Source organism: Nerophis lumbriciformis, linkage group LG25 (assembly GCF_033978685.3).
Source record: "Nerophis lumbriciformis linkage group LG25, RoL_Nlum_v2.1, whole genome shotgun sequence".
NCBI classification, from domain to species: domain Eukaryota; kingdom Metazoa; phylum Chordata; class Actinopteri; order Syngnathiformes; family Syngnathidae; genus Nerophis; species Nerophis lumbriciformis.
The window spans coordinates 7,435,958-7,455,074 of record NC_084572.2 but is presented as its reverse complement, the minus strand read 5'-3'; the positions used below and the strand labels follow the sequence as shown (position 1 = coordinate 7,455,074).

General features: G+C 42.0%; 1 protein-coding gene across 1 annotated transcript in view; it reads left to right on the top strand.

The window, feature by feature from the left end:
* Positions 1–18,126, top strand: part of LOC133621535 (FYVE, RhoGEF and PH domain-containing protein 4-like) — a 31,309-nt gene extending 13,183 nt beyond the window's left edge. The window contains exons 5-16 of the mRNA XM_061983620.1: positions 35–180; positions 645–801; positions 2,469–2,607; positions 2,663–2,721; positions 2,777–2,920; positions 5,962–6,134; positions 6,355–6,385; positions 6,451–6,534; positions 9,078–9,203; positions 9,271–9,405; positions 17,632–17,757; positions 17,822–18,126. Of these exons, the coding sequence (XP_061839604.1) occupies positions 35–180; positions 645–801; positions 2,469–2,607; positions 2,663–2,721; positions 2,777–2,920; positions 5,962–6,134; positions 6,355–6,385; positions 6,451–6,534; positions 9,078–9,203; positions 9,271–9,405; positions 17,632–17,757; positions 17,822–18,034 (1,533 nt within the window). The 3' untranslated portion in view covers positions 18,035–18,126. The remainder of the gene's footprint in view (positions 1–34; positions 181–644; positions 802–2,468; positions 2,608–2,662; positions 2,722–2,776; positions 2,921–5,961; positions 6,135–6,354; positions 6,386–6,450; positions 6,535–9,077; positions 9,204–9,270; positions 9,406–17,631; positions 17,758–17,821) is intronic.
* The last annotated feature ends 991 nt before the right edge of the window (positions 18,127–19,117 follow it).

Sequence of the window (19,117 nt, the reverse complement as noted above, 5' to 3'; positions counted from 1 at the left end):
TAAGTGCTGGTCTAATGGACTCCTGCTGCCGCAGGTGTTCTGTCTGCGTCTCACAGAAGAGGCGGGGCGAGGCTCCTTCCCGGTGGAGGTGGTGCGCAACATCTTCTCCAACATCTCCTCCATCTACTCCTTCCACAGTCAGTTCCTGCTGCCCGACCTGGAGGACCGCATCAGCCACTGGTGGGTAACCAAGACCTGACCTGGACCTACGGTCATGGCAGATAGTCTTAGACCAGATACTATGGCCAACAAGAAGTCTAGTTCAGTTAGAACTGACTATGGGGTGGTATAGCTCGGTTGGTAGAGTGGCCGGGCCAGCAACTTGAGGGTTCCAGGTTCGATTCCCGCTTCTGCCATCCTAGTCACTGCCGTTGTGTCCTTGGGCAAGACACTTTACCCACCTGCTCCCAGTTCAACCCACACTGCTATAAATGGAACTTAGATATTGGCTTTCACTATGTAAAGCGTTTTGAGTCAATAGAGAAAAGCGCTATATAAATATACTTCACTTCCACTTTCACTTCACTTCACTACCTATTTTTACATTTTTTATGACTGAGACCATTCTGGGTCCCTGGGACTAAACTTGAAGGGGGTCCTAAAGGTAAAAAAAAAAAAATGTCCCCCCCTTCTTGACTCCCCAGGTGTGAGCAGCCGGGCCTGGGTGAGGTCCTCCTGCATCACGCTCCCTTCCTGAGGATGTATGCTGACTACGTCAGCAACTTCCACCCAGCCATGGAGCTGCTCAGAACCTGGACCGAGCGCTCCTCCACCTTCAGGAACCTCCTCCACGACATCCAGGTGGGATCTTCTTCTTCTTCTTCTTCTTCTTCTTCTTCTTGTTCTTCTTCTTCTTGTTCTTCTTCTTCTTGTTCTTCTTCTTCTTCTTCTTCTTCTTGTTCTTCTTGTTCTTCTTCTTCTTGTTCTTCTTCTTCTTCTTCTTCTTCTTGTTCTTGTTCTTCTTCTTCTTCTTCTTTTTCTTCTTGTTCTTCTTCTTCTTCTTGTTCTTCTTCTTCTTGTTCTTCTTCTTGTTCTTCTTCTTCTTGTTGTTCTTCTTTTTTTTCTTTCTTCTTCTTCTTGTTGTTGTTGTTGTTGTTGTTCTTCTTCTTCTTGTTCTTCTTCTTGTTCTTGTTCTTGTTCTTGTTCTTCCTGTTCTTGTTCTTCTTGTTCTTCTTGTTCCTGTTCTTCTTCTTCTTCTTCTTCTTCTTCTTGTTCTTTTTGTTCTTCTCGTTCTTCTTGTTGTTCTTCTTGTTGTTGTTCTTCTTGTTCCTGTTCTTCTTCTTCTTGTTCTTTTTCTTCTTCTTGTTCTTTTTGTTCTTCTTCTTGTTCTCGTTTTTCTTGTTGTTCTTCTTGTTCTTCTTCTTCTTGTTCTTCTTCTTCTCGTTCTTGTTTTCTTTGTTGTTCTTTTTGTTCTTCTTCTTGTTCTTGTTCTTTTTGTTCTTCTTGTTCTTATTTTCTTTGTTGTTCTTTTTGTTGTTCTTGTTCTTCTTCTTCTTGTTCTTTGTTGTTCTTGTTTTCTTTGTTGTTCTTGTTTTATTTGTTGTTCTTGTTCTTCTTGTTGTTCTTGTTCTTCTTCCTCTTCTTCTTGTTCGTGTTCTTGTTCTTCTTGTTCTCGTTCTTCTTCTTGTTGTTCTTGTTCTTCATGTTCTTCTTCTTGTTTTTCTTGTTGTTGTTGTTGTTGTTCTTCTTCTTGTTTTCTTTGTTGTTGTTCTTGTTCTTTGTTGTTCGTGTTTTCTTTGTTGTTCTTCTTCTTGTTCTTCTTGTTGTTCTTGTTCTTCTTCTTGTTCTTGTTCTTCTTCCTGTTCTTGTTCTTCTTGTTCTTCTTCTTCTTGTTCTTGTTCTTCTTGTTCTTGTTCTTCTTGTTCTTGTTCTTGTTCTTTTTCTTCTTCTTCTTGTTCTCGTTCTTCTTCTTGTTCTTGTTCTTCTTCTTCTTCTCATTGTATTTGTTCTTCTTCTTGTTGTTCTTATTTTCTTTGTTCTTTTTGTTCTTGTTCTTCTTGTTTTCTTTGTTCTTTTTCTTCTTCTTCTTGTTCTTTTTGTTCTTCTTCTTATTTTCTTTGTTGTTCTTTTTGTTATTGTTCTTGTTCTTGTTTTCTTTGTTGTTCTTGTTCTTCTTGTTGTTCTTGTTCTTCTTCCTCTTCCTCTTCTTCTTGTTCGTGTTCTTGTTCTTCTTCTTCTTCTCATTCTTCTTGTTGTTCTTCTTGTTGTTCTTCTTGTTGTTCTTCTTCTTCTAGTTCTTCATGTTCTTCTTCTTCTTGTTCTTGTTTTTCTTCTTCTTGTTGTTGTTCTTCTTCTTTTTCTTCTTCTTGTTGTTCTTGTTCTTGTTTTCTTTGTTGTTGTTCTTGTTCTTTGTTGTTCTTGTTTTCTTTGTTGTTCTTGTTCTTCTTTTTCTTGTTCTTCTTCTTCTTCTTCTTCTTCTTGCTCTTGCTCTTGCTCCTCCGAGTGTGAGGGCTGTGTTGTCCTCCCAGAGCCAGGAGGTGTGTGGCAGCCTGACCCTGCAGCACCACATGCTAGAACCGGTCCAGAGGATCCCTCGCTACGAGATGCTGCTGCGGGACTACGTCAAGAAGATGCCCTCCACTCACCCGGACTATGAATTTGCTCAGAGTAAGTCTTTCATCGCATCCATCAATATTTGTAAGTTCACTCCTTGTCTGCACAGGATCCTTGGAGACCATCTCCATGGCGGCCAACCACTCCAACAGCGCCCTCCACAAAGCGGTGCGTGGCCTCACTTTGCATCTTTGACTTCTCCCAATAAAACTTCTGCCGACAGGAGAGCATCAAGCGACTGCTGGAGATCTATGAGATGGTTGGAGAGGAGGAGGTGGTCAACCCCACCAACCAGTTTGTGAAAGAAGGTCGCCTGCTCAAGATCTCTGCCAGGAACACCTCTTCCATGGAGCGACACCTCTTTCTGGTTGGACTAAAATATATCAATTTACTTCTTTATTTCTACCATTTTAATTTAAATAATGTTTAACTACCATTTCTAAAAATGTATCACATCTATGTATATTAACAGTAATTACATTTAAATTGATGGAAATTGTTAAAATGTTTTTCACTAAATTATTATGTATTTATTTAATTTATGTGTTATAATTAATCCAATCCAATCCTGGTTAGACTCGAATGATCTCAAGTAAAAAAAAAAAAAAAAGTACCCTTTTTTTCATAATTTACTTAAATAAATTAATTCTGAAATATATTTAACTACCATTTTTAAAAATGTATCCCATCTATGTATATTAATAGTAATTACATTTAAATGATGGAATTGATGGAAATTGTTAAAATGTTTTTCACTAAATTAATATTTATTTATTAAATGTATTATAATTTAATCTAATCCAATCCTGGTTGGAATAAAATTATCTCAATTCAATTTTTATTTGTATAATTTTTTTAATAAATAATAAAATAAATAAAAATCTGAATACTATTTAACCACCATTTTTTAAATGTAATCGTGTGTATATTAATAGTTATTAAATAAAAAATAGTGGAGTTGAAAATATTAAAATGTGTTTCACTATAAATATTTTTTATTTTATTTAGTAATTATAATTCAATCCAATCCTGGTTATAGTTAAATGATCTCAATTAAATTTTTATTTGTACCATTTTTTTTCATAATTTAAATAATTTAATTCTGAAAAATATTTAACTACCATTTTTAAAAATGTATCACAATGTATATTAATAGTAATTACATTTAAATTATGGAATTGATGGAAATTGTTAGTTTTTTACTAAATTATTTATTTAATTTATTTATTATAATTTATTATAATCCAATCCTGATTAGACTGAAATGATCTCAATTCAATTTTTATTTGTACCATTTAAAAAAAAAAAAAAAAAAACAATAATAAAAAAAAATAAAAAAAATTTAACTATCTTTTGAAAAATTAATCATGTGTATATTAATAGTAATTAAATAAAAATAATATAGTTGATGTAAATGATTAAGATGTTTTTCACTATAAATATTTTTTATTTCATTTATTTATTATAATTTAATCTAATCTAATCCTGGTTAGACTAAAATGATCTCAATTCAATTATTTGTACCAATTCTTTTTATAATTAAAAAATATAATTCTGAAAAATATTTAACTACCATTTTATTTAATTAATCACGTATATATTAATATACAAACCCCGTTTCCATATGAGTTGGGAAATTGTGTTAGATGTAAATATAAACGGAATACAATGATTTGCAAATCATTTTCAACCCATATTCAGTTGAATATGCTACAAAGACAACATATTTGATGTTCAAACTTATAAACTTTTTTTTTTTTTGCAAATCATTAACTTTAGAATTTGATGCCAGCAACACGTGACAAAGAAATTGGGAAAGGTGGCAATAAATACTGATAAAGTTGAGGAATGCTCATCAAACACTTATTTGGAACATCCCACAGGTGAACAGGCAAATTGGGAACAGGTGGGTGCCATGATTGGGTATAAAAGTAGATTCCATGAAATGCTCAGTCATTCACAAACAAGGATGGGGCGAGGGTCACCACTTTGTCAACAAATGCGTGAGCAAATTGTTGAACAGTTTAAGAAAAACCTTTCTCAACCAGCTATTGCAAGGAATTTAGGGATTTCACCATCTACGGTCCGTAATATCATCAAATGGTTCAGACAATCTGGAGAAATCACTGCACGTAAGCAGCTAAGCCCGTGACCTTCGATCCCTCAGGCTGTACTGCATCAACAAGCGACATCCGTGTGTAAAGGATATCACCACATGGGCTCAGGAACACTTCAAAAACCCACTGTCAGTAACTACAGTTGGTCGCTACATCTCTAAGTGCAAGTTAAAACTCTCCTATGCAAGGCGAAAACCGTTTATCAACAACACCCAGAAACGCCGTCGGCTTCGCTGGGCCTGAGCTCATCTAAGATGGACTGATACAAAGTGGAAAAGTGTTCTGTGGTCTGACGAGTCCACATTTCAAATTGTTTTTGGAAACTGTGGATGTCGTGTCCTCCGGACCAAAGAGGAAAAGAACCATGCGGATTGTTCTAGGCGCAAAGTGTAAAAGGCAGCATGTGTGATGGTATGGGGGTGTATTAGTAGCCAAGACATGGGTAACTTACACATCTGTGAAGGCGCCATTAATGCTGAAAGGTACATACAGCTTTTGGAGCAACATATGTTGCCATCCAAGCAACGTTACCATGGACGCCCCTGCTTATTTCAGCAAGACAATGCCAAGCCAACGTGGCTTCATAGTAAAAGAGTGTGGGTACTAGACTGGCCTGCCTGTAGTCCAGACCTGTCTCCCGTTGAAAATGTGTGGCGCATTATGAAGCCTAAAATAGTACAACGGAGACCCCCGGACTGTTGAACAACTTAAGCTGTACATCAAGCAAGAATGGGAAGGAATTCCACCTGAGAAGCTTCAAAAATGTGTCTCCTCAGTTCCCAAACGTTTACTGAGTGTTGTTAAAAGGAAAGGCCATGTAACACAGTGGTGAACATGCCCTTTCCCAACTACTTTGGCACGTGTTGCAGCCATGAAATTCTAAGTTAATTATTATTTGCAAAAAAAAACAAAAACTTTGAGTTTGAACATCAAATATGTTGTCTTTGTAGCATATTCAACTGAATATGGGTTGAAAAGGATTTGCAAATCATTGTATTCCGTTTATATTTACATCTAACACAATTTCCCAACTCATATGGAAACGGGGTTTGTATATTAAATTAAATTAAAATGTTTTTCACTATAAATATTTTTTATTTCATTTATTTATTATAATTTAATCTAATCTATTTCTGGTTAGACTAAAATTAATTTTTATTTGCTCTCAAACTTAATCTAATCAAACTAAATATATTAATTTTTGCTATATTTTTATTGATTATCTATTCACCAAAATACATTTAGTTGTCTTTTATTAAAGTTTACGGCTGTTATTTTTAATCCTGCACAGTTCAACAACTTCCTGCTGTGCTGCACGCCAAAGTTCAGCCTAGTCGGGCAGCGTCTGACGGTGCGCAGCAGGATAGGAGTGGACGGCATGCAGGTGCAGCAGACCACCAATGAAGACCACCACTACACCTTCCAGGTGTCGGGAAAGGAGAAGACCCTGGAACTGCAGGCCAGGTAGGATGCAGCTTATCCAGGGGGCCACAAACCTTTTCCACTGAGGGCCACAAATCAAAGGCCGTTTTGGTAGTTTTCACAATGTTAGCATGCTAATAGGTATTACACAATATTTGATGCTGATACTTGCAAAATTAGCAAAAAAAAAGCTAGCATGCTAATGTTAGCATGCTAATCTTTGGAGCCCTGATCTGATCATGCTTCTGTTTGTGGTCCGCAGCTCTGAGCAGGACCGGGACGAGTGGATCCAGGTACTTGGTGTCATGTGACCTGCAAAGATGCACCTGTGTCATGTGACCCCTCCACCCCTCCTCAGGTGATCCAGGACGCCATCCATGAGTTCCAGCAGAAGAACCAGACCTTCAAGATGGCCTCCAAGGAGATCCTGGCACAGGAACAGGTGAGCAGCAGTGACTCTGCAGGGAATTATCTCCTCTCTCGTGTCCCCTCTCTTGTGTCCCCTCTCTTGTGTCCCCTCTCTTGTGTCCCCACTCTTGTGTCCCCACTCTTGTGTCCCCTCTCTCGTGTCCCCTCTCTCGTGTCCCCTCTCTTGTGTCCCCACTCTCGTGTCCCCACTCTCGTGTCCCCTCTCTCGTGTCCCCTCTCTCGTGTCCCCACTCTCGTGTCCCCACTCTCGTGTCCCCTCTCTCGTGTCCCCTCTCTCGTGTCCCCACTCTCGTGTCCCCTCTCTTGTGTCCCCTCTCTTGTGTCCCCTCTCTTGTGTCCCCTCTCTTGTGTCCCCACTCTTGTGTCCCCTCTCTCGTGTCCCCTCTCTCGTGTCCCCTCTCTTGTGTCCCCACTCTCGTGTCCCCACTCTCGTGTCCCCTCTCTCGTGTCCCCTCTCTCGTGTCCCCACTCTCGTGTCCCCACTCTCGTGTCCCCTCTCTCGTGTCCCCTCTCTCGTGTCCCCACTCTCGTGTCCCCTCTCTCGTGTCCCCACTCTCGTGTCCCCACTCTCGTGTCCCCACTCTCGTGTCCCCACTCTCGTGTCCCCTCTCTCGTGTCCCCTCTCTCGTGTCCCCACTCTCGTGTCCCCTCTCTCGTGTCCCCACTCTCGTGTCCCCACTCTCGTGTCCCCTCTCTCGTGTCCCCTCTCTCGTGTCCCCTCTCTCGTGTCCCCTCTCTCGTGTCCCCTCTCTCGTGTCCCCTCTCTCGTGTCCCCACTCTCGTGTCCCCCACTCTCGTGTCCCCTCTCTCGTGTCCCCACTCTCGTGTCCCCTCTCACGTGTCCCCTCTCTCGTGTCCCCTCTCTCGTGTCCCCTCACGCTCTCTTGTGTCCCCTCACGCTCTCTTGTGTCCCCTCACGCTCTCTTGTGTGCCCTCACGCTCTCTTGTGTGCCCTCACGCTCTCTTGTGTCCCCTCACGCTCTCTTGTGTCCCCTCACGCTCTCTTGTGTCCCCTCACGCTCTCTTGTGTCTCCTCACGCTCTCTTGTGTCCCCTCACGCTCTCTTGTGTCCCCTCACGCTCTCTTGTGTCCCCTCACGCTCTCTTGTGTCCCCTCTCTCGTGTCCCCTGACTCTCTCTCGTGTCCCCTGACTCTCTCTCGTGTCCCCTGACTCTCTCTCGTGTCCCCTGACTCTCTCTCGTGTCCCCTGACTCTCTCTCGTGTCCCCTCACGCTCTCGTGTCCCCTCACGCTCTTGTGTCCCCTCTCTTGTGTCCCCTCTCTTGTGTCCCCTCTCTCGTGTCCCCTCTCTCGTGTCCCCTGACGCTCTCTCGTGTTCCCTGGCGCTCTCTCGTGTTCCCTCACACTCTCTTGTGTCCCCTCACGCTCTCTCGTGTCCCCTCTCTCGTGTCCCCTGACTCTCTCTCGTGTCCCCTCACGCTCTCTTGTGTCCCCTCACGCTCTCTTGTGTCCCCTCTCTTGTGTCCCCTCTCTTGTGTCCCCTGACTCTCTCTCGTGTCCCCTCACGCTCTCTCGTGTCCCCTCACGCTCTCTTGTGTCCCCTCTCTTGTGTCCCCTCTCTTGTGTCCCCTCTCTTGTGTCCCCTCTCTCGTGTCCCCTGACGCTCTCTCGTGTCCCCTGACGCTCTCTCGTGTCCCCTCACGCTCTCTCGTGTCCCCTCTCTCGTGTCCTCTGACTCTCTCTCGTGTCCCCTCACGCTCTCTTGTGTCCCCTCACGCTCTCTCGTGTCCCCTCTCTCGTTTCCCCTGACTCTCTCTCGTGTCCCCTGACTCTCTCTCGTGTCCCCTCATGCTCTCTTGTGTCCCCTCACGCTCTCTTGTGTCCCCTCTCTCGTGTCCCCTGGCGCTCTCTCGTGTCCCCTGGCGCTCTCTCGTGTCCCCTGGCGCTCTCTCGTGTCCCCTGGCGGTCTCTCGTGTCCCCTGGCGCTCTCTCGTGTCCCCTGGCGCTCTCTCGTGTCCCCTGGCGCTCTCTCGTGTTCCCTGGCGCTCCCTCGTGTCCCCTGACGCTCTCTCTCGTGTCCCCTGACGCTCTCTCTCGTGTCCCCTGACGCTCTCTCTCGTGTCCCCTGACGCTCTCTCGTGTCCCCTGACGCCTCTCTTGACGCTCTCTCGTGTCCTCTGACGCTCTCTCGTGTCCCCTGGCGCTCTCTCTCGTGTCCCCTGGCGCTCTCTTGACTCTCTCTCGTGTCCCCTGACGCTCTCTTGACGCTCTCTCGTGTCCCCTGACGCTCTCTCGTGTCCCCTGACGCTCTCTCGTGTCCCCTGACGCTCTCTCGTGTCCCCTGACGCTCTCTCGTGTCCCCTGACGCTCTCTCTCGTGTCCCCTGACGCTCTCTCGTGTCCCCTGACGCTCTCTCGTGTCCCCTGACGCTCTCTCGTGTCCCCTGACGCTCTCTCGTGTCCCCTGACGCTCTCTCGTGTCCCCTGACTCTCTCTCTCGTGTCCCCTGACTCTCTCTCTCGTGTCCCCTGACTCTCTCTCTCGTCCCCTGACTCTCTCTCTCTCGTGTCCCCTGACTCTCTCTCTCGTGTCCCCAGACGGCAGAGCTGGGCCGCCGGGCCCCCCGCTGGGTGCGTGACCACCAGGTGACAGTGTGCATGACCTGCAGCGAGACCTTCCACGCGCTCACCCGGCGTCGACATCACTGCCGGGCGTGCGGCTGTGTGAGTAGAAAGGTGGATGAAATAAAGGTGGAGTCAGCGAGCGGTGTGGTGTGGTGTGGTCCTGCAGGTGGTGTGCTGGAAGTGCTCCGACCACAAAGTGGCGCTGGAGTACGACGGCTACAAACTCAACAAGGTGTGCAAGTCCTGCTTCTCCGTCCTCAGCGCGCCAAGAGGAGGCGGGGCCAAGAAACGCTCGCCAGAGGTAAACCATCTTTTTTAAAACACCTGTGTCTAGGTGTAGTTCCCAGGTGTAGACACCAGGTGTGGTCTACAGTAGTAATGGATACAGTAGTCATGGATACAGGTGTGGTCTACAGTAGTCATGGATACAGGTGTGGTCTACAGTAGTCATGGATACAGTTGTGGTCTACAGTAGTCATGGATACAGGTGTGGTCTACAGTAGTCATGGATACAGGTGTGGTCTACAGTATTCATGGATACAGGTGTGGTCTACAGTAGTCATGGATACAGTTGTGGTCTACAGTAGTCATGGATACAGGTGTGGTCCACAGTAGTCATGGATACAGGTGCTGTCTACAGTAGTCATGGATACAGTAGTCATGGATACAGGTGCGGTCTACAGTAGTCATGGATACAGTAGTCATTGATACAGGTGTGGTCTACAGTAGTCATGGATACAGTAGTCATGGATACAGGTGTGGTCTACCGTAGTCATGGATACAGTAGTCATGGATACAGGTGCGGTCTACAGTAGTCATAGATACAGTAGTCATGGATACAGGTGTGGTCTACAGTAGTCATGGATACAGTAGTCATGGATACAGGTGTGGTCTACAGTAGTCATGGATACAGGTGTGGTCCACAGTAGTCATGGATACAGGTGCGGTCTACAGTAGTCATGGATACAGGTGTGGTCTACAGTAGTCATGGATACAGTTGTGGTCTACAGTAGTCATGGATACAGTAGTCATGGATACAGGTGTGGTCCACAGTAGTCATGGATACAGGTGCGGTCTACAGTAGTCATGGATACAGTAGTCATGGATACAGGTGTGGTCTACCGTAGTCATGGATACAGTAGTCATGGATACAGGTGTGGTCTACAGTAGTCATGGATACAGTAGTCATGGATACAGGTGTGGTCTACCGTAGTCATGGATACAGTAGTCATGGATACAGGTGTGGTCCACAGTAGTCATGGATACAGGTGTGGTCTACAGTAGTCATGGATACAGTAGTCATGGATACAGGTGTGGTCTACAGTAGTCATGGATACAGTAGTCATGGATACAGGTGTGGTCTACCGTAGTCATGGATACAGTAGTCATGGATACAGGTGTGGTCCACAGTAGTCATGGATACAGGTGTGGTCCACAGTAGTCATGGATACAGGTGCGGTCTACAGTAGTCATGGATACAGTAGTCATGGATACAGGTGCGGTCTACAGTAGTCATGGATACAGTAGTCATTGATACAGGTGTGGTCTACAGTAGTCATGGATACAGTAGTCATGGATACAGTTGTGGTCTACAGTAGTCATGGATACAGGTGTGGTCTACAGTAGTCATGGATACAGTTGTGGTCTACAGTAGTCATGGATACAGTAGTCATTGATACAGGTGTGGTCTACAGTAGTCATGGATACAGTAGTCATGGATACAGTTGTGGTCTACAGTAGTCATGGATACAGGTGTGGTCTACAGTAGTCATGGATACAGTTGTGGTCTACAGTAGTCATGGATACAGTAGTCATGGATATAGGTGTGGTCTACAGTAGTCATGGATACAGGTGCGGTCTACAGTAGTCATGGATACAGTAGTCATGGATACAGGTGCGGTCTACAGTAGTCATGGATACAGTAGTCATTGATACAGGTGTGGTCTACAGTAGTCATGGATACAGTAGTCATGGATACAGGTGTGGTCTACCGTAGTCATGGATACAGTAGTCATGGATACAGGTGTGGTCCACAGTAGTCATGGATACAGGTGCGGTCTACAGTAGTCATGGATACAGTAGTCATGGATACAGGTGTGGTCTACCGTAGTCATGGATACAGTAGTCATGGATACAGGTGTGGTCTACATTACTCATGGATACAGTAGTCATGGATACAGGTGTGGTCTACCGTAGTCATGGATACAGTAGTCATGGATACAGGTGTGGTCTACAGTAGTCATGGATACAGGTGTGGTCTACAGTAGTCATGGATACAGTAGTCATGGATACAGGTGTGGTCTACCGTAGTCATGGATACAGTAGTCATTGATACAGGTGTGGTCTACAGTAGTCATGGATACAGTAGTCATGGATACAGGTGTGGTCTACCGTAGTCATGGATACAGGTGTGGTCCACAGTAGTCATGGATACAGTAGTCATTGATACAGGTGTGGTCTACAGTAGTCATGGATACAGTAGTCATGGATACAGGTGTGGTCTACCGTAGTCATGGATACAGGTGTGGTCTACAGTAGTCATGGATACAGTAGTCATGGATACAGTTGTGGTCTACAGTAGTCATGGATACAGGTGTGGTCTACAGTAGTCATGGATACAGTTGTGGTCTACAGTAGTCATGGATACAGTAGTCATGGATATAGGTGTGGTCTACAGTAGTCATGGATACAGGTGCGGTCTACAGTAGTCATGGATACAGTAGTCATGGATACAGGTGCGGTCTACAGTAGTCATGGATACAGGTGTGGTCTACAGTACTCATGGATACAGTAGTCATGGATACAGGTGTGGTCTACCGTAGTCATGGATACAGTAGTCATGGATACAGGTGTGGTCTACAGTAGTCATGGATACAGGTGTGGTCTACAGTAGTCATGGATACAGTAGTCATGGATACAGGTGTGGTCTACCGTAGTCATGGATACAGTAGTCATTGATACAGGTGTGGTCTACAGTAGTCATGGATACAGTAGTCATGGATACAGGTGTGGTCTACCGTAGTCATGGATACAGGTGTGGTCTACAGTAGTCATGGATACAGGTGTGGTCTACAGTGGTCATGGATACAGTAGTCATGGATACAGGTGTGGTCTACAGTAGTCATGGATACAGGTGTGGTCTACAGTGGTCATGGATACAGTAGTCATGGATACAGGTGTGGTCTACAGTAGTCATGGATACGATACAGGTGTGGTCTACAGTAGTCATGGATACAGTAGTCATGGATACAGGTGTGGTCTACAGTAGTCATGGATACAGGTGTGGTCTACAGTAGTCATGGATACAGTAGTCATGGATACAGGTGTGGTCTACAGTGGTCATGGATACAGTAGTCATGGATACAGGTGTGGTCTACAGTAGTCATGGATACAGTAGTCATGGATACAGGTGTGGTCTACAGTAGTCATGGATACAGGTGTGGTCTACAGTGGTCATGGATACAGGTGTGGTCTACAGTAGTCATGGATACAGTAGTCATGGATACAGGTGTGGTCTACAGTGGTCATGGATACAGTAGTCATGGATACAGGTGTGGTCTACAGTAGTCATGGATACAGTAGTCATGGATACAGGTGTGGTCTACAGTAGTCATGGATACAGGTGTGGTCTACAGTGGTCATGGATACAGTAGTCATGGATACAGGTGTGGTCTACAGTGGTCATGGATACAGTAGTCATGGATACAGGTGTCATCGTAGGGATATAAACAAAACTATGACTTTGCCATTTAGAGCAGACAATAGATACAAATATGATGTCATAGGAATTTCAATGGACATTTATCAAATGGAGAAGATAACAGCTTTTATTAATCAAAAAACAATTTGTATTAATTATAAATTGGACAAATGTACTTCATACTGGGAAAAGTGGGTCAATGATGTCACGCCCCATAGGCCTTATTTTATTTTCTCTAATTAGTGATAGTACTGTTTAAAAAAAGATGACTCCCTATACATGTATGTTTATAGGGTTTTTTTCTGTCTATTTACTGTTTATATTCTTATTTTTTATATATTTATTATTATTACTACAAACCCCATTTCCATATGAGTTGGGAAATTGTGTTAGATGTAAATATAAACGGAATACAATTATTTGAAAATCATTTTCAACCCATATTCAGTTGAATATGCTACAAAGACAACATATTTGATGTTCAAACTCATAAACTTTATTTTTTTTTTGCAAATAATAATTAACTTAGAATTTCATTGGCTGCAACACGTGCCAAAGTAGTTGGGAAAGGGCATGTTCACCACTGTGTTACATGGCCTTTCCTTTTAACAACACAGGAGACACATTTTTGAAGCTTCTCAGGTGAAATTCTTTCCCATTCTTGCTTGATGTACAGCTTAAGTTGTTCAACAGTCCGGGGGTCTCCGTTGTGCTATTTTAGTAATGCACCACACATTTTCAATGGGAGACAGGTCTGGACTACAGGCAGGCCAGTCTAGTACCCGCACTCTTTTACTATGCAGCCACGTTGATGTAACACGTGGCTTGGCATTGTCTTGCTGAAATAAGCAGGGGCGTCCATGGTAACGTTGCTTGGATGGCAACATATGTTGCTCCAAAAGCTGTATGTACCTTTCAGCATTAATGGCGCCTTCACAGATGTGTAAGTTACCCATGTCTTGGGCACTAATACACCCCCATACCATCACACATGCTGCCTTTTACACTTTGCGCCTAGAACAATCCGGATGGTTCTTTTTCCTCTTTCAAAAACAATTTGAAATGTGGACTCATCAGACCACAGAACACTTTTCCACTTTGTATCAGTCCATCTTAGATGAGCTCAGGCCCAGCGAAGCCGACGGCGTTTCTGGGTGTTGTTGATAAACGGTTTTCGCCTTGCATAGGAGAGTTTTAACTTGCACTTACAGATGTAGCGACCAACTGTTGTTACTGACAGTGAGTTTCTGAAGTGTTCCTGAGCCCATGTGGTGATATCCTTTACACACAGATGTCACTTGTTGATGCAGTACAGCCTGAGGGATGGAAGGTCACGGGCTTAGCTGCTTACGTGCAGTGATTTCTCCAGATTCTCTGAACCATTTGATGATATTACGGAGCGTAGATGTTGAAATCCCTGAATTCCTTGCAATAGCTGGTTGAGAAAGGTTTTTCTTAAACTGTTCAACAATTTGCTCAGGCATTTGTTGACAAAGTGGTGACCCTCGCCCCGTCCTTGTTTGTGAATGACTGAGCATTTCATGGAATCTACTTTTATACCCAATCATGGCACCCACCTGTTCCCAATTAGCCTGCACACCTGTGGGATGTTCCAAATAAGTGTTTGATGAGCATTCCTCAACTTTATCAGTATTTATTGCCACCTTTCCCAACTTTTTTGTCACGTGTTGCTGGCATCAAATTCTAAAGTTAATGATTATTTGCAAAAAAAAATGATCAGTTTGAACATCAAATATGTTGTCTTTGTAGCATATTCAACTGAATATGGGTTGAAAATGATTTGCAAATCATTGTATTCCGTTTATATTTACATCTAACAGAATTTCCCAACTCATATGGAAACGGGGTTTGTACTTTGTTTTTCTTTTCTTTTCTTTTTTTTCTTTTGGGGTGAGGGTTGTCATCGTAGGGATATAAACAAAAAAAAACTATGACTTTGCCATTTAGAGCAGACAATAGATGCAAATATGATGTCATCGATAGGAATGTCTGATGCTGGGTGTCAATAAAAAGTAAATTTAAAATAAAAAAAGACCCACAATCACAATGGACATTTATCAAATGGGAAAAGTGGGTCAATGATGTCACGCCCCATAGGCCTTATTTTATTTTCTCTTATTAGTGATAGTACTGTTTAAAAAAGATTACTCCCTATGTGTTTATAGGTTGTTTTTTCTATCTATTTACTGTTTATATTCTTATTTTTTATTATTTTTTATATATTTATTAGGGCCCGCATGGCCCATTGTATAAGGACTCCCAAAGGGAGTCCTTATGCAATGGGACATAAGGACCTATTGAATTTGTAAGGTTTTATTATTATTATTATACCGGCCGCCTCTTTGAGCACTAATTTGACCCACTTAACATGCTTCAAAACTCACCATATTTGACCCACACATCAGTACCTGCGAAAATTGCCTTTTTGTTTTACAAACCGAACCACAAAACTCAAAATTGCGCTGTAGCGCCCCCTAGGAAAACAAAAACTAGACTGCCTGTAACTCCCACTAGGAAGATTGGAGAGACATAAACAAAAATCTCTATGTAGGTCTGACTTAGACCTACATTTCATAATAGTACATTCTCGGGCTAAAATCAACAGGAAGTTGGCAATTCCCCCTTCAAGACAAAAAAGTACTAAAAACAGACACTTTTGCCTCTTTGAGCTGTAATTTGACCCCCTTAACATGCTTCAAAACTCACCAAACTGAACGCACACATCAGGACTGGCAAAAGGTGTGATCTAATAAAAAAACCTAACCCCAAATCTCAAAATTGTGCTCTAGCGCAATTGTTTAATAAAACGCACAAAAAACTGCTCCTCGGATGAAAAAACTGACAAACAACTGAAACAAAAACCTCTATGTAGGTCTCACTTAGACCTACATTTCATAAATTGACAACCCCCAGCAAAAATCAACAGGAAGTTTGTTATTCCCCCTTCAAAACAAAATTTTTGTAAAAACCGGTCACCTTTCTTCAAAATCTATCTCCTCTGAGCACATTTGTCGTTTCGCCTTCAAACTAACACAGGTGAGAGATAAAACCCTTGTGATTAAAAGTATAGATGGGATTTTTAATACCTGCTCCGGTTTTGATTTTATGACCCTTCAAAGACCCGCTGCGCTGATGCTGCTGCACTGCTGTTTTTTTAATATGGCTGCTTAAAAGCAGGAAGCACCAACGTGCCCACACAATGCAGACAAGGTAGGTACACTAGACAAAAGTCTTGGGACACTTCTGACTCAAAGTAGACAAAAGTATTGGGACAGTTAGGACTAGCACCTGCCAAATACGCGGGCCCGACCAACGCTGCTTGCAGCTTTAATTATTATTATTATACCGGCCGCCTCTTTGAGCACTAATTTGACCCACTTAACATGCTTCAAAACTCACCATATTTGACCCACACATCAGGACCTGCGAAAATTGCCTTTTTTTTTTTACAAACCGAACCACAAAACTCAAAATTGCGCTGTAGCGCCCCCTAGGACAAATAAAAAACTAGACTGCCTGTAACTCCCACTAGGAAGGTTGGAGAGACATGAAACAAAAACCTCTATGTAGGTCTGACTTAGACCTGCATTTCATAATAGTACATTCTCGGGCTAAAATCAACAGGAAGTTGGCAATTCCCCCTTCAAGACAAAAAAGTACTAAAAACAGACACTTTTGCCTCTTTGAGCTGTAATTTGACCCCCTTAACATGCTTCAAAACTCACCAAACTGAACGCACACATAAGGACTGGCAAAAGGTGTGATCTAATAAAAAAACCTAACCCCAAATCTCAAAATTGTGCTCTAGCGCAATTTTTTAATAAAACGCACAAAAAACTGCTCCTCGGATGAAAAAACTGACAAAACTGCCTGTAACTCCCACTGGGAAGGTCGGAGAGACATGAAACAAAAACCTCTATGTAGGTCTCACTTAGACCTACATTTCATAAATTGACAACCCCCAGCAAAAATCAACAGGAAGTTTGCTATTCCCCCTTCAAAACAAAATTTTTGTAAAAACCGGTCACCTTTCTTCTAAATCTATCTCCTCTGAGCGCGTTTGTCGTTTCGGCTTCAAACTAAGACAGGAGAGAGATTAAACCCTTGTGATTAAAAGTATAGATGGGCGTTTTAATAACTGCTCCGGTTTTGATTTTATGACCCTTCAAAGACCCGCTGCGCTGCTGTTTTTTTAAGATGGCTGCTTAAAAGCAGGAAGCACCAGCGTGCCCACACAATGCAGACAAGGTAGGTACACTAGACAAAAGTATTGGGACAATTCTGACTAAAAGTAGACAAAAGTTTTGGGACACTTATGACTACCAATTGACAAAGGTATTGGGACAGTTAGGACTAAAAGTAGACAACAGTATTGGGAAACTTAGGACTACCACTGGACAAAAGTATTGGGACACCTACACTGGCCAAAAGTATTGGGACACTTAGGACTACAACTTGACAAAAGTATTGGGACACTTAGGACTAAAACTGGACAATAGTATTGGGACACTTAGGACTAGCACCTGCCAAATACGCGGGCCCGACCAATGCTGCTTGCAGCTTTAATTATTATTATTACTACTTTTTTTTTTTTCTTTCTTTCTTTTTCTTTTAGGGTGAGGGTTGTCATCGTGGGGATATAAACAAAAAAATATGACTTTGCCATTTAGAGCAGACAATAGATGCAAATATGATGTCATCGATAGGAATGTCTGATGCTGAATGTCAATAAAATTAAAATAAAAAGACCCAGGAAGGTGTGAGGTCTTAATGTAGTGGAGTCAGATCCATGATGGTGTGCTTCAGTCCTGCAGGGACTCCACCATGAGCGGCTTCCTGCAATACGGCGACCATCCCAGAAGGTGTCAGCAGGTGTGGGGCGTGGTCACCACCACCGAGCCCCCCCTCCTCTCCCTTTATGCCACCCCACAGGTAACGCCCCCTGACAACACAACACCCCTCCACCCCCGGTAACACTCACCTGGGTTCTCCTCAGGACCCCGCACCCATGTCCAGAATCCCGCTGCCAGGCTGCACTGTGGAGGAACCTCCTGCTGACCTCCAGGGACATTTCTGCCTGCGACACTCTCAGAGTGTGCACGTCTTCACCTGCCAGGGCGACGACTTGAAGCGGCGTTGGGTGGGCGCCCTCAAAGCGGCCGTCAGAGGCTGGGACGATGGCACCAGCGAGTCCAGCGGGGAGGAATGACTTTCTAACGGCAGCAAGGAAAGCTAAAGTTGAATTATCTGATTTGTTTGTGAAATGACTGACAGGAAAATAAATAAAAAGTTTTAACATGAGTTGCTTCCAAGTCCTTTTTAGGGCGTCAGTCCAGTATTATTACAATAAAACTACTCCACTTTTTTTTTTAAATACAGGATTTATGTCAACATTTGTAAAGAAAACAAATTGTGAAAAATAATAAAAATATTACAATAAATAAAACATACTTTTTTATGGGGTCAAATATAATTGCATTACAATTTTCACCCTTCAAATGTAGTATTTTTGTGTCAACTTTCTATAAATCAGCATTTTTTTTTTTTTTAACTTGAAAATCCTTTTTAACCTTAAAAAAAATAATTTACCTTTAAAAATGTTTTTTACCTTGAAAATCATTTTTTACCTTGAAAATCACGTTTTAACTTAAAAAAACATTTTTTTTAATTTTTTTAATTAAAAAAAACAACTAATTTTTGTAAACTTTTTTTTAAAAATTTAAATGTTTTAAAAAATGTTAACTTTTTTTTTTAATTTTTTTTAACTTTTTTTAAACTTTTTTAAAACTTTTTTTAAACTTTTTTTAAAACTTTTTTTTAACTTTTTTTAAAAACTTTTTTTAAATTTTTTTTAACTTTTTTTTAACTTTAAAAAAAAAAAATTACCCTAACGCTAACCCTTAATCTTAACCCTAATCCTAACCCTAACCCTAATCTTAACCCTAACCCTAACCTTAACCCTAACCCTAACCCTAATCCTAACCCTAACCCTAACCCTAAAAAAAAATGTTACATGTTAAAATTGTTTTAAAAAAAAAAAAAATTTAAAAAAAGAAAAAAAAAAGTTTAAATTTTTTTTTTTTTTTAAATTTAAAATTTGTTAAAATTTAAATTTTTAAATTTTTTTTTAAAAAATTTAAAAAAATTAAAATAAATTAAAAAAATTAAAAAAAAATTAAAAAATGTTTTAAAATTTAAAAAAAAAAATAATTTAAATTAAAAAAAAATATTTAAATTAAAATTATTTTTTTTTAATTTAAAAACATTTTTAAAAAATTAAAAAAATTTGAAA